Raw genomic sequence first — 13,976 nt, 5'->3', positions numbered from 1 at the left:
CGAGTTAGTCTGTACTCTTCCCAAACTCAAAACTCTGGTCATCTGAAGAAATGGGCTGTGCACACGAAAGCTCATGATACCATCTATATGTTTTGTTAGTCTATAAGGTGCTACCAGACCATTTGTTAAATTTTAGAAAGTAAGAATTAAAGTGATATAGTAATGTAAATTTCTATCTCCAGTGCAACCTCTGTGTGGCAGGAGTCACTAGATCGTACTCTTCCACATCTTCCAAGTTAATTTTCTTACCATGCAAGCATGATTTTAGTCTGGAAGGAAGTGCTGTGGTAGGGTTGGTTCAGTTACAGATTCTTTAGGTGAACAGGCTATGCAGGAGCGTGCGCTCTCTGCCTAATTCTCTACACAGAGTCAGTTCTTGGGCCAGACTTGTTCAACAGGAGCCAGGCACTGGTACTGGGCTGAGATTCATGAATGCAAGGACTGTTTGGGTATGTCTACACGACACAGTTATTTCAGAATAAGCTATTCCGGGATAGTTATTCCAAAATAGCATGTTGTGAAATAGCACATCTACACTGAAGGGAAGCCTCAAAATTAGTCCAAGGCAGGTTTCCCTAATGTAGATGTGCTCTCTCGATTTAGAGTCCCAGGAGGAATAACTTAGAATGGCCCCGGTGAGGGGCTATTTCAAAAGAGCAGAAGTGGAGCATCTACACACCTTATTTTGAAATAGCTAATACTGAATAACCATTATTCTTCATAGAATGAGGTTTACAGAAGTTGGAATAAGCCATCTGTTATTTCGAAATTATTTTGAAATAATGGAATTGCTGAGTAGATGCTCGCATGGTTATTCCGAAATAACTTTGCTGTGTAGACACACCCTTTGCGTGCTGTTTGTGACCACCTCTGGCCCAAAATTGGTATGCATGTATAAACAAACAAGTTACAATAAGAATGTATTGTATGACTCGGATAGACATACTTTTCCCACTAATTCACAAACCAACAGAGCGGGGGGGAAGTGTGGACAAAGGGGACAAGTGTCAGTATGTGATTCAAAAGGGCCCAGGATTCCCAGTAGTGCTGCTGTGGCAGCAGGGGCGCCCTGAGCTTTTAAATCCCCATTGGAGCACTGCATGGTGTCTGCAGGCAGCTCTGAGGGCTGGGGAGGGGGCCGTGAACCAAGTAACACTGAGGGCTGGCTGCTTTAGCTCTGCCCCTTCCACTTGAGGCCCTACCCCTTCCAAGAGTGTGGAAGTGAGCCTCCCCCGCCAACCCCCACATTGTTCAGGGGCCCAGCAAAGCTATTGGCTCTCCCGCTGACTCACAAATATTCTCTACTGTTTTCCAGACTTTGAGGACCCCTTTCTGCCTAAAAATCCACTCCTGACCACAGTAGAAAACGAAATGTAAAGAATATTTTACCTTTTTCACTACACTGAGTTTATCTGGTGCGTGGTCAAAGAGGGTGTCAAAGGCATCTCGTTCTGATTTATAAAGAGACCAAAGCAATGTTAGACAAATCAATTCTGCTATAACAGCCATATGTGGAAGCAAGTTATACATGACAATTTTTGGTCTCCACAGTCTTAGGAAAAACACAATGGAGACTCAAACAAAAGTTGGTCAACCAACACAAGTGCCTAAAGGCCAAAGCAAACTACTGGGAGCCTGAAAATTATGTCTTAAGTTGAGGGATTTCCCTGCATTTCACAGATGGTACAGAAATCAGACACATGGAAACAAAAACAAAAAGAAAATCTAAAAGTTGACCTTATGATCTATTTTTCACTATATCAAATGGCCACTGAATTTCTCCTGAGGTTTGTGCTGTTCAGGATGTGTACATGCCTGTTGCCGAGTGATACAGCAATCAGGCCCTGATTTAGTGGGGTACTCACTCAGAAGCTTAATTTTAAGCATGCTAGTAGTACCACTGACTTCAATGGAGCTACTTGCATGCTTAAAGAGAGTCATGCAATCGGTGCCTTGCTAAAGCAAGACCTGAATGCAGATGTGACTTTCCTCCGTCCTCCACCCCAGTATTTAAATATAAGCACTTAGCACTTCCATAGCACTTTTTACTCTCATAGGTCTGCACAAACCCTAATTAATCTAATCAAAATTGATTTAAACTAATTGAAAAGTAGAGCATTACTTCCATGGGTATTGCAATTGTAACTCCACTGTATGTGATGAAGGCTGTATTCATGCTAAAGTCAATGAAAGACATTTTTTTCTTCCGTATGAACAGAGATTGGGCATTCTCCAGTAACTCCAGAGCCCAGAAGATTGCCCAACTTTAGCGCCTCCCTCCCTCTTCCTTGGTCCCACCCAGCATTTACTTTGTAATGAAAGAGGTGCTGGGGCTCAAGCAGTATTTTTTACTTTTATAACTGATGCAGCAAGCACAGAGCATGGTGGGGCAAATGAACCACTAACCCCAGAGGTGCCAGGAGTCAGCCCTAGCAAACCCTGACAAATAAAGCATTGTTCCCACATTACTTTTCCAAATCATTTTAGGATAAAATACTCTGGATTCACATTGCACCATGATGCTTTAATCCTTTATCTTATTATTAGAGAAGACTGACATTTCCCAAGTGATGAGATTATGGATGTAATTTTTCATTGCAAACTACATTTTCAGTAAAATAAAATAGACAGCTGAAATGTTCAATCAAAATTTTAATTGAGAAATATATGGTGTTTTGTTCAGCTATGGAGCTGGTTGAAATTTTTTGATTGTTGAAAATTTTCAACAAAATTTTGACATATTTTGAAAATCCAGTGAAATTTCCAAAAAACTGCCATGGTTCGCTTGTTTTAAAGACAGATCTACTTACTAGACAAGTTCATGCACTCTGAGGTATTTATATGCCCTCCTAACCACCACAGCCTCTTACAATCTTTAATGTAGTTAACATCACAACAGTCCTAGGAGAGAGGGAAGCACCACTAGTCTCATTTCACAGAAAGGAAATAGAGACACAGTGAAGCTACATGACTTGCCCAAAATCTCAGAGTTTGTGGCAGAGGAGGGATTTAAACTCTAAGCCTGCTACGACCTTCATGAACCACATGCCTCAAAGGTTATTTCTTACATTATTTTAAATAACAGTGAGTTGATGCACCTAGCCCTAAACAAAGAGTGTGAGAGATGCTACGAAGAAAGGAAAACAAGGCGCTCTCAGAAGCAACAGCAAAACGTTTACTTTTGCGCAATACGGAACGCGCTATAGCAGAGTGCACCACAACAGGAAAAAAAGCGAGGAGGGAGACAGAAAGGAAGCTATTCCATATTACTATATGGGAATAAGGAATGGGATTCGTTGGCTATAGGAGGCAGCTATTGAGTACAGGCAGTCCCCGAGTTACGTACAAGATAGGGACTGTAAGTTTGTTCTTAAGTTGAATTTGTATGTAAGTTGGAACTGGTACATATTGTAGGGGAAACTCTAGCCAAACATTTCTCCAGAGCTCAGTTTTATTCTCCCACACCTCACTTCCCTCAGTCCTTTATTCTCAAGCTGAGGTGTCTGCTGAGAAAAGCCACTCCACGTCTCCCTGGTCTGCTGGGGGGAAGCAGCTAGTGCGGGGTTGCCTCACCCCGTTTGTAAGTAGGGATCTGATGTAAGTCGGATCCATGTAACCCGGGGACTGCCTGTACACAACTGCAGCTTTCTCAGCACTTATCTACAGCCTACTGATTAGAGCATTGACCTGGGGTGTGGAAGCCCCAAGTTCAAGTACCTGCTCTGCTCAACTGAGAACAATCTAGGATGGAAAAGTTTGTGCTCAACTAGGGACTTGAATCTGGGCCTCCCACATGAGTGCCTAATTGCTGCCACTGCCCCACCCCCATACACGCATGCCCTCCTGAAGAAAAAAAAAATCAATCTGAAAATGGACATTTTGGATGTGGACCAAAAACAACTTTCAAAATCTTGAAGGCTGCTGTAAAATGGAACTGCCATCTTCCTATCAGCTCCATTTATAACTACCTACCTTTCCTTCAGCTTTTTTAGAGAGCTTATTACCACAGCGCCTAAATACTAAGGACCATAGGCATAACCTCTCCTTATTGGAAAACTGGAGAGGCCTTTGGTGCGGGTTTGCTGAGCAAAGTTTCTTTAAAACAGAAAATTATCTTTTGTAATGAAAATAACAGGCTGAGGTCGAACGTCTAGTAGACAGAGCAAAAGACTGAAAATTATGGCTCTTTCAGCAGCTGCCCCATGCCCCTCTACTCCCTTCTTCTTCAGGCAGGACTCCCCTCGGCCAGTAACACAGCTGTCCCTGCCACATGCTCCTGCCTTGTACTACTGCCTGCTCCGCTGTCCTGAATTAACTGAGACATGTTTATAACAAAAAGACAGATGCTTTGTCAATGAGTTTGATGGAGCAACTTCTACAGGTTACTATGTTACTTACCAAATCTTCCCATCATCATCCTGCAAATGAGAACATGAGAAAATATTAATTTAGTTCAGAAGTCAATGAAGAAACCCTAGACTTAATAGGCTTGATCCTATGTGGTACTAAGGACAATCAAGCCCCACTGAGGTACAAGTTTCAGCACCTTACAGGCTCATACCCAACACGCTGGAAGAAAATGGGCCAAATTTAGCCCTGATGTAACTCAACTGATATCTGTGACGTTACACTGAGAGCCAATGATGTAAAATGCATAATTATGCCTTTTCCAAGTCTTAGGGTGAATGAATAAATATATTGATTTATTTTATACCAAATTGCTGTAGGCACTTAGATAATAGATTACATTAAACAGTTCAGAATAAGTATAGTTATGGTTAGGTATGTCACAGTTTTACTTAGATAAAAATATGGCACACATTTTTGTATGTTATTGAAATAACATAGGCATTATACAGGAACAAAGTCCTCAGGTTGCAGTCAATGGAGCTCTGCAGATTTACATATACTGAGAATCAAGTGCCCCCCCCCCCCTCTCTCTCAAATATAGCTATAGACATAGATTTGAGAGTTTGTCTGTCTGTTCAAGAACTTCACCTAAACAGTAAGAGCTAGGATGACCAAATTCAGCATGCAGCTCCCTCTTATCATAACTTAAAGTAAGATAAGGGGTTGGTTGTGCCAGGAAATTGGGATGTGCATGGAATGGGATTGCTTCTTATAAAACCATACAGAAAGGAGACAGACTCACCAGGAAGATAAAAGGGCTGGAACCCCCCCCTCCTTTCCCCTCCCATCTGGTACTGCCTCAGCTCCGAGCCTCCCTCCTCAGGCACCCTTAGAGAAGGCCAGGGGGAGCCGAAGCTTCTCCCTCTCCCTCCCCAATTCATACAGGAATATTGCTGACTGTACCCCATTGCCAGGGAGCGGGGGGAAAGTGCACAGTTTGCTGCATCCCTCACTCCAGCTGGGGAGCAGAGAGGACAGATGAACCTGGACCTGACCCAAGCAGCCAACATGCACCCTTCCCACTAGTTGTACCCGTTGGAGCTGTAGCAGCCATGGAGAGGCACGTCTCACTTGGCCCCAACCTGTTGTGCTGAGAGAGAGCTGGGGTTGTCCTCGCTCCCCAAGACAGCCTGCATTCTGAACCTCTCATCCACAGCCCTACCCCAGAACAATTATTTAAATGAAGCATGTGCATTCATTTTATTTTCCAAAAAACAAAAATGAAGGTCTCGAGCAATGCAGGGTAACTACAGTATTTTTAATACACACACACAAACCTATATTGATTGACTGATTGATTGATTGAGAGAGAGACAGACTCCGTACAAGGTTTAGTTTAGTTGGCGATTATGGGGTTAGGAGGTTTTTGTTTTCTTGAATTTCTAATTTGTGTTAGAGCACGTAGGATTTTAGATAGGTGTCTTATTTAAATCTACACCCTATAAAATACACACTTTATTACACACACACAAGCATCTTTCGTACATCACCACTGAACCATGGCCAACTCTAAGAAAGAGGATTGCCAAGCACACTGCCAAACTGGAAAAGGGAGAGAAATTTTGGCCAAAGACACTGTGGCAAACCTCTATTCCCCTGAAAAGGACCACGAGAGCTTTAATGCCCGCACAGAGAAACTGTGCCTTCATTTCTGAAGGTTTCATCCAAAGGGAACCCCCACAGAGCAAACCACCTGGACTCCACTTAGCTACAAACTAATAAAAGGTTGAGGCATCCCTATAGGGAGACTAGGCATTGATGAGCTGGAAGCTTCATGTGAGCCCCTTGTTAACACTGCCTTTAGGCCCTGTGATGGAGAGTCTGAGCTTTCATTTTTAGCCAAAGAGCATTTCTACCCTTTTTCCTTTGAGAGAACTGTAAAAACAAAAAAGCGACATAGAACAGCTGCAAAGATTAAGGGGACTAGCCTGCTGCGCTCCACTGCGCAGCACATGGATGGGGAAAACGTACAGAGCCTTCCCGCGTTCCATTTTCACGTAAAAGCAATTAGTCAATTTCGAGGAGGTGTCCCAAGGAAGAAGCATCCTGCTGATTCTCCCCCAAAAATCCCTACACCACTCATTTAGCAGAGTGGTGCAATAAGGCTGGGCAGAAATGGATTATACACAGTGGAGTAAAAGAAACAGCAAAAAGTTGTTGCACAAATATCAATGACCTATTAGGGTAAAAACTAAAATCTTTTGTAACAAAGGTTTGCCCGGGAGAAAAATGTTTTTCCTTTGCAGTGTATTTCCAGTGATAAAGTGGTTTCTGCATAAAAAAGTTGTGCGTTAAGGGTTTCACAGAGGCAGTTAATTTGATAAACAGAATTGTTGGTGCTCTTTCATTTCAAGTAAGGACACACCTTACAGACCCCCTACACACACACACACACACACCTGCACACCCCCACACCCTCGTCAGATGGATAAAGATTTCCTGCTTACTCTGTAGTGGTTGTGAGCTCTTCTGTAACATGAGCTGTCTGGAGAAGGCCTTCCCGTTTCTGGAAACCAAGATATAAAAAAGTCAGAACTGTAGAGGAGGAGGTGGAGCTCATAAGAGTTCTGCAGCATCCCTCTCCCAATCAAGTCCCAAAGGAGCGCACACATTTTATCTAGCTTTTTAAGATTAAGTTTCAGTAGAGATGAGGCAAGGCAATTGACACAAGGGGTTAAGATTTAGCACAGTGGCATTTATCAGACTGACAGCCAAATGAATGTTGAGGAGGCGTCTATATCTGCAGCCTATAAATTCACTAGCAAGTCTCCTCAAGAGACAGGAATCTAAATTCCGCCTGGATCACAAATGAGAAAGTGAGTTTGTCCATCTCCTCTGAAGTCCCCTGTGGATATTTGTTCGTGACACAAACATAACAAATGATCCAAATGAATTGGCAGACCTCCGAGCGGTCTGAGACTGTAATAAACAAGGGTTGCTACTAGAGGTCAGGGCTGAGGTCCACTGGCAGAGCTACCAGTGTGTGATGGAGGCTTGCCCAGCAGAAGAATCTAAATTGGAGTGAGTCAGTCTCTCTTTCCGAAGTGACAAATTCACTGAGGAATTGTAGGGGAGGGGAAGGAAAAGACTAGTTATTTTGTAATCAAAGTTATTTCCCTCTTACTGGACTTTTCAGGATGATTTTCTGCATGACTATCTGCTCTGCCATACAGAGAGCTAGTGCGTGGCGAGATCCAGTTACAACACCGTCTTCCCTAGACCCTATTAAAACATGGCCTTTGCGCTGTAGACAAGACCAAGCTGTGCTGGAAGCATGTCCCTGACCCATGCTGGAGTCTTAGGGATACACTTCATTGCTGTAACTAGGCCCTCCTGCATGGTAGTTTTCTAACTCAATGCAGAGCTAGAGTTTTTACTTGCTTATTTAACACATTCATAACTTGCTCTTCCCCTGATTCTATAGGTACCCTACAAAGTTAAAGGATTCGTCATTGTCACTTTGAAGGAAAATCATTTTTTCCCTCTTCTTTCTCTCACAGCTTAAGATGCTGTCTTAAGGAGTTCAGATCCCAGCAGCTGACTCCCAAGCAAATCTTATCAAATTGACTTATGACTTGGTTCACTTCAACTGCTACTTCAGGACTAGTTCTAGTTCTGGTATCCCTGGTAAATCACCACCAGAGACGAGCCCATCCCATTCCTCCCAGGCCCTCTCACTAATTCTTGACAGTTAAACCACAAACACCAACAAGAAGCAGTTGTTAATGAGAACGGCACCACAAAGAAGCCCTCCTCTCTGATGCATTTTGTTTGAGCCAAGAACCTCTGCACGAATTCCTTCCTGCCACCTCCTCACAAAACAAGAACCATTTTGCTGTTTCTAGTGAACCAGTGAGCCTGGCCAAGAGCGATGTTGGAAGTAGGAATGTAAGCAACTAGTGGACTAGTCACTTCCCCTCCCCCCACCCCTTGCTGCCTCTGTATCAGAGGCAGCAAGAAGGGGGAGCAGGAGCCGATGCTGGGGGAAGCCGGCTTAAAAGCTGGTTCCTCTCAGCACCATCTCTGTGGGGACAGGGTTGCAGGGAAGGCAGAGGTACAGCAGGAAACTGCACAAGCGGGACTCTGACAGCTGGGACTCTGCCTTTTAAATGTAAGCCCCACAGGGCTCTTGCTACTTTTAAAAGGCACAGGCAGTGCAATGGGGAAGATGTTATCTCCTGACATTTTGCTTCCATGTCTCCATTCTGCTGCCGTGGCCTGGCTCTGTGCTATACTGAGGGCATCTGTCCCACTGTGGCTTAAGAACACATCAAATCCACCTCATGAATACATCTGATTCTGATCCTATCAGGCAGCCAAAGGATTACTGCCTGGAAGGTGTGACAAGGCAAGATGCAATGACCACAGAGATGGACAAATAAGGAAGTCTGACCGAATGCTAAGCAACTGCTGTCTTGTTTCCATCCCATCGTTCCTCTGCTCTGCTTTCAAGATGGGCTTCTGCAGCCTCCAGCCACCCTTACAGCCCAGAGGCAGAAAGCAATGGCTATGAATGAATTAATTCAGAAAGTACAGAGGGTGAATAATGGACCTTACATTTTAAAAAGGAAGGGGAACAAAAAGGTTCTGGTTTAGCTGGAAACAATCACTCAAGAAAAAAGTGCTGATTTTTAGGAGCTGAGCATGCTAGTCCTATAGCCTTCATAGAACTTAGTCCCACAAACCTGAGCAGCCCAGGAACAAGTGAACAAGGTTTGGTCCTGACCTTTTGCGCTATAGTCACTGAACAGATTTATTTTTCCATGAAGACCACATACCTTTCTCACCTCTTAGGCCTCTGATTCGGGACTGCAGTTGCTGGAGGATTACCTCAAAGTTATCCCAAAAACCTTTTAGCAGCACTGAGATTACATGTACTGCAAATGTGTGAAGAGGACTAGCATAGTGGTGAGCAACTTTTTTTCATGCTTGACCCCCAAATTGCCAGATGGTGTCACCAAAATACTGGACCCAAAGTTGGTGAGAAAAAAAATGGTCGGATCACAGCGCTGCGACTCCCCACAAAGACAGCCCAAGGGGGTTGCCACTCACAGGTTGTGCACCGCTGGACTAGCAGAGAGATGGACTCAGTCTAGGTAAGACTTGAATAATACAATTCTTGAGTCTTGCACAGTGGACAGAAGCACTGTTCTTATGATGCTTTATGAATAAGTCTTTCTACATTCTCCTAATTTAAAATATTTCTCTATTATAAAACATTAACACATGGAAATTTATGTCCAAATGGAAATCAAAACTAATGAGAGGGCAGCTAGCGGGGAGCAAAGCCTCAAGATTTTCAATTCTCTGCTTTAGGCAGGTACAACAAGAATTTCTTCAGGGAGAGGGGGGAGTGCTGAACAACTCATATGTTAAATCCATTCAGCAGGCGCAAACTTAGTCCTGCAAACTCAGTATCTGAGGCAGCTACTTATAAGGTGGTACAAAACAATTTAACTTGAGTTCTCCCCGGACTTCATGAGTAACTGTGACAGTCAGACTGTCATGCTAAAAAAGTTTATATTTCATACCCAAAGCATTTAAAAAAGAAACTGCATAATTTCAAGAGGCAATTAATACTGATTTTGCAACAATTCACCCTGAAGCTGGACACACTGCCATCTTGTGGAGTCTGTTATAATTTCCTTATTTCTAATTATGTCCACTTAGAAATTTCACACGGGGGAACTAAAACAGATTTAAATTGATTCAGGCTGTGTCTCCTTGACAGATTTTTTTGGGGGGAGGGGCAGAACAGCTATGTCAGGCAGAAGTGTGACCTCACACCTCACAGTTATGCTGGCATAACCTCAAATGTGGATGCAGCTCTAACAAAGAGAGACTTCTGCTGACATAGCTAATGTTTGGGAAGGTGGTATTACATGAGGGGGTTCTGCAAGTACCATGATATCAGAAAAGCTTTTATAGTGTAAAAAAGGCCTGAAATGGACATGGCTTATTTGGCAAATTACCAAATTAAGCTAAGCCAATTTTAAACAAGGGTTAAGCCAGTTTAACTGAAAGCTCATGATCATATATATGATCTATATATAGTCTCTAAGGTACTGCAGGACTACTCATTTTTAAAGTTGCAGACCGGCACAGCTACTCATTTAAGACAATTTAACTGAGTCTACAATCTGAAGACTTCTAAGGGGTAACAATGTCAAAAGTGCCTAAGTGATTTAGAAGTCTAAGTCCCACTGACTTTCACTTCTTGCATCTTTTCTTAAATGTGGGCCAAATTCTGCAGATGCTTACACATTCCAAGTCTAATTAATCACCTCAGTGGCTCACTGCAGCTCTCAATATAACACCTTTACTTCAAGAGCAAGCAATAGTCTGATTTAGCCACTCATCACTGGCATAGCAGGGAGAAAAGGGAGGAGCAAAAATCTCTTAGCCTCCAGTTGCCTCCCCAAACGTGGCAGCAAAAAACTAGATATCTTATCTTAGTCTCTCCCCCCTACCAGTTTACCCCCCTGAGACTTCTAGGGCCCAAAGTAGCTGTTTCCCAGGTAGAGCTCTCCCTGTCCCACACATCTGTACCTGTAGGACTCCTTCCTGGTTCCTGAGACCATCTCTATAGTTCCTGCTCTCCAACACCATGTCCTCCTCCCACTGCTCCTGGTGTGCACTAAACTAACTAAAGGGGAGGCTTTTAGTCAGCCCAAACTAGTCCTTGATTGGCCCCAGATGTCTCAATCAAACCTAACTGTCTCAACTGGTTCTAGCAGGTTCTAGATTGTCTTGAGGTATCTTAATTAACCTGGAATAATTGCCATTTGGTTGCCATGACAGCAGGGATTTCTTCAGGCTAGGGCTAATATATATCTGTTTTTTTTATTTCTTTCTGGTAACCAGCTAGCTTTTCCCTGTCACAATATTTCACTTAACTAGTACATCTCCTTAAGACTGATTCACGTACAAGTTGAACTACAAATATTTTACTCCTTATTCAAACTCCCAAAATACAGGATAGCATGCTGTATTTTAAAATGCTTCAGGATAGCAGCAGAATAGAAAATATAAAGAAGTGACATACATAGATAATGTGCACATATACACACACAAATTCTTGTCCTCCTAAGGTAGGTTTACACTGCAGCTGGGAATGTGCAGACTTATGCTAGCCCTGTTCAAGCAAAGATTGTACTCAAGAGATTAGCCTGAGCTACCACCCACGTTGCAATGTCAATGCCTCTATTTCCAGTGAGCCAGCTTGGCCAGAAATAACATGAGTCTGTCTGGGTGTATGCTTTCAGCTGCAGTGAAGACATACCTTAAACATTCTGGCTGGCAGCCCGAAAAACATCAGGTTTAACTTAAACCAAAGTGTTTGTCTTATCTGTCACTATCTAAATTTCATTTTACGCAAATGATCCCTGTTTGCAGAATCAAGGCCTGGGACTCAGTTTCACTACACCATATATCTTCTCATTCCCAAAATGAATCTCACTACAGCAAGGGTGACTTCTCGCTGCTACTGACAAACCCATGGTCAATGCTGTCTGCCACGCATACATTACAACTGCATGGGCCATCATACTGAACATTTACAGCAGGACATGAGAAAGCAGCCGGCCAGAAGGTTTGGATGGGTAGGACAGTAGCTGTTCAGGAAATCAGAGTTCAGGTCCCACCTTGGGGCTTTTGCAGATTCATCAGCCAAAGAGAACCACAAAGCCAGGGAAGAGTAAGTTATGATGGAAATTGAGACAAAAAACAAAGTTAGAATATCCTGCAAGTAGCAAAATGCTCTTAGTGGACCAAGAAAAATGGGCAAAAAAGTCAATACCAGACAGCAATGACAGAAACAACCATTGCAATGTCTAGAGCAGGAGACTAGAAGTCATGTGTCTAACCTTATCTCCCCAATCGCCAAGCAGAGAAAGAAATGGAGAACGACCAGTGTCGATACGCAGAACTAAAGAAACCAGTATGTCACAATCAACATGATGAACTGGCCCCGGGGAAACACAAAGGGCTTCCCAAAAAGGGCAGGGATTAGCTAAATAACGAAGACAAAGGATGTGGGGGGAGAGGGGAAGGTTTGCGGCATATAAGCAGAGAGGCCAGGGTGATGGATGACAGTCATAATGATGTGGTATACTTGGGAGTTTATACTTACCCTTACAACTACCACTTGCACAGAAACATGCTCAGGAAGCCGGATGGGAGCCCGGAAATGCATGGCCAAAGCTACGAGAAGGTGGAGAATGGAAACTAGATTCTTGCCATGGATTGCTGGGAAAAAAAAGTTGAAAACAGATTTTAAATAACCAGCCTTTTAAGGTTGAGATACTTTATTGGGTAGCAAGGCAACACAATGATCACAAAAGATTTTTACAAACATTAAAGAATTAACCTGTGTCAGATGGATAAATATTATCCACGCTTTACAGCTATGGTAACAAAGGGGAACAGATTGTCCAACGTCACAAAACAAGTCAAAAGTAGAACCAGTTATTGAAAGCAGACAGTGCCCAGATCATCCCTCTCCTCAGGGAAGAGTAAAAGAAATGAGGGAGCATATTGCACATACTAACCACATACAGTGCTAAAACAGGTGTACTGACACCCACCGAACTACAGCTGAGTATATCAACAAAGTAGTGCATATTCATAAAAGCCATGTCTGCAGAAGTACAAAAAACACACTGGCTTTAAAAGTGAATTAGCACATCTCAAGCAAGTTCAGATACACTCAACTGTATTAAATCAGACCTATACTTGAGAATGCCTATCCCGAACAAATCTGTAGCAAAATTACACAGGTTATGGTGTGCCTCCTTACAAACCACATTAAGATGGTTCATTCCTGCACAGAAACACATCACAAATTCTGTGGTAGATGAAGGGTCACACTTTAAAGGGATATACTTTCTGCTTACTTCATCAGAAATACCTTCTCTAAACAGGACACTGTCATCCTAGAATGAATGCCTAGATCCAAGAGGCTAACAAGTTTCTCAGATCAACAGAGATCAGCAAAACAATATTTGAATAATAGGCAATGTATAACACACTTCAAGAAGTCCAATTATAACATATCCCTCTTCATCTGAAGGAGTTCAAAGAAGGACCATAGAGGCTAGTTGGCATGTGCTAGAACTCCAACCGTCTCATGCTATGTATATGGACTACACATATATATTACTATTCGTATTCCATAAAAGCACTGCACCACAAAATACGTGATCAAATTATTGGTTACCAGGATGGATGTTGCATTTATGAAATGAGCAGGAAAAAAAATAATTTCCTTTTTGCATCCATGAACATGAAACAGTTTTATTTCAAAGCAGACCTTTTGCATGTGACACTTACAGTCAACATTCCATTTGATTGTCCAGCCATGGGGTCGGAGTAAATCATGGACAGCTTCCAGAACCGTCTGCAGCTTTTGTTTCTGACCAATTTCAGACTGTGTCACTTCTGCCACATTCAGTTTACGGTCAGCCAGCTTTTCTGCATTCAAACAAACAAAGCAAGACTTGTTAAACAAGTACAGGCACAGAACTACAAGGCAGGACTCCTAGGCTCCAATCTCCAGATCTGTCACT

General features: G+C 42.9%; 1 protein-coding gene across 4 annotated transcripts in view; it reads right to left on the bottom strand.

Annotated features, from left to right (window-relative positions):
• The window catches only part of PARVB (parvin beta), a 90,291-nt gene that overhangs the window by 18,997 nt on the left and 57,318 nt on the right, over positions 1 to 13,976 (bottom strand). For all 4 annotated transcript variants that reach the window (XM_006127729.4, XM_075899641.1, XM_006127730.3 and 1 more), the window contains exons 5-9: positions 13,741 to 13,881; positions 12,542 to 12,657; positions 6,858 to 6,916; positions 4,399 to 4,418; positions 1,390 to 1,451 (exon numbers count right to left, since the gene is read on the bottom strand). In XM_006127729.4, the coding sequence (XP_006127791.1) occupies positions 1,390 to 1,451; positions 4,399 to 4,418; positions 6,858 to 6,916; positions 12,542 to 12,657; positions 13,741 to 13,881 (398 nt within the window). The remainder of the gene's footprint in view (positions 1 to 1,389; positions 1,452 to 4,398; positions 4,419 to 6,857; positions 6,917 to 12,541; positions 12,658 to 13,740; positions 13,882 to 13,976) is intronic.

This window comes from Pelodiscus sinensis, chromosome 1 (genome assembly GCF_049634645.1).
Source record: "Pelodiscus sinensis isolate JC-2024 chromosome 1, ASM4963464v1, whole genome shotgun sequence".
NCBI lineage: Eukaryota > Metazoa > Chordata > Testudines > Trionychidae > Pelodiscus > Pelodiscus sinensis.
Note: the sequence above shows the minus strand (reverse complement) of the source record. Positions and strands in the feature narration are given on the sequence as shown.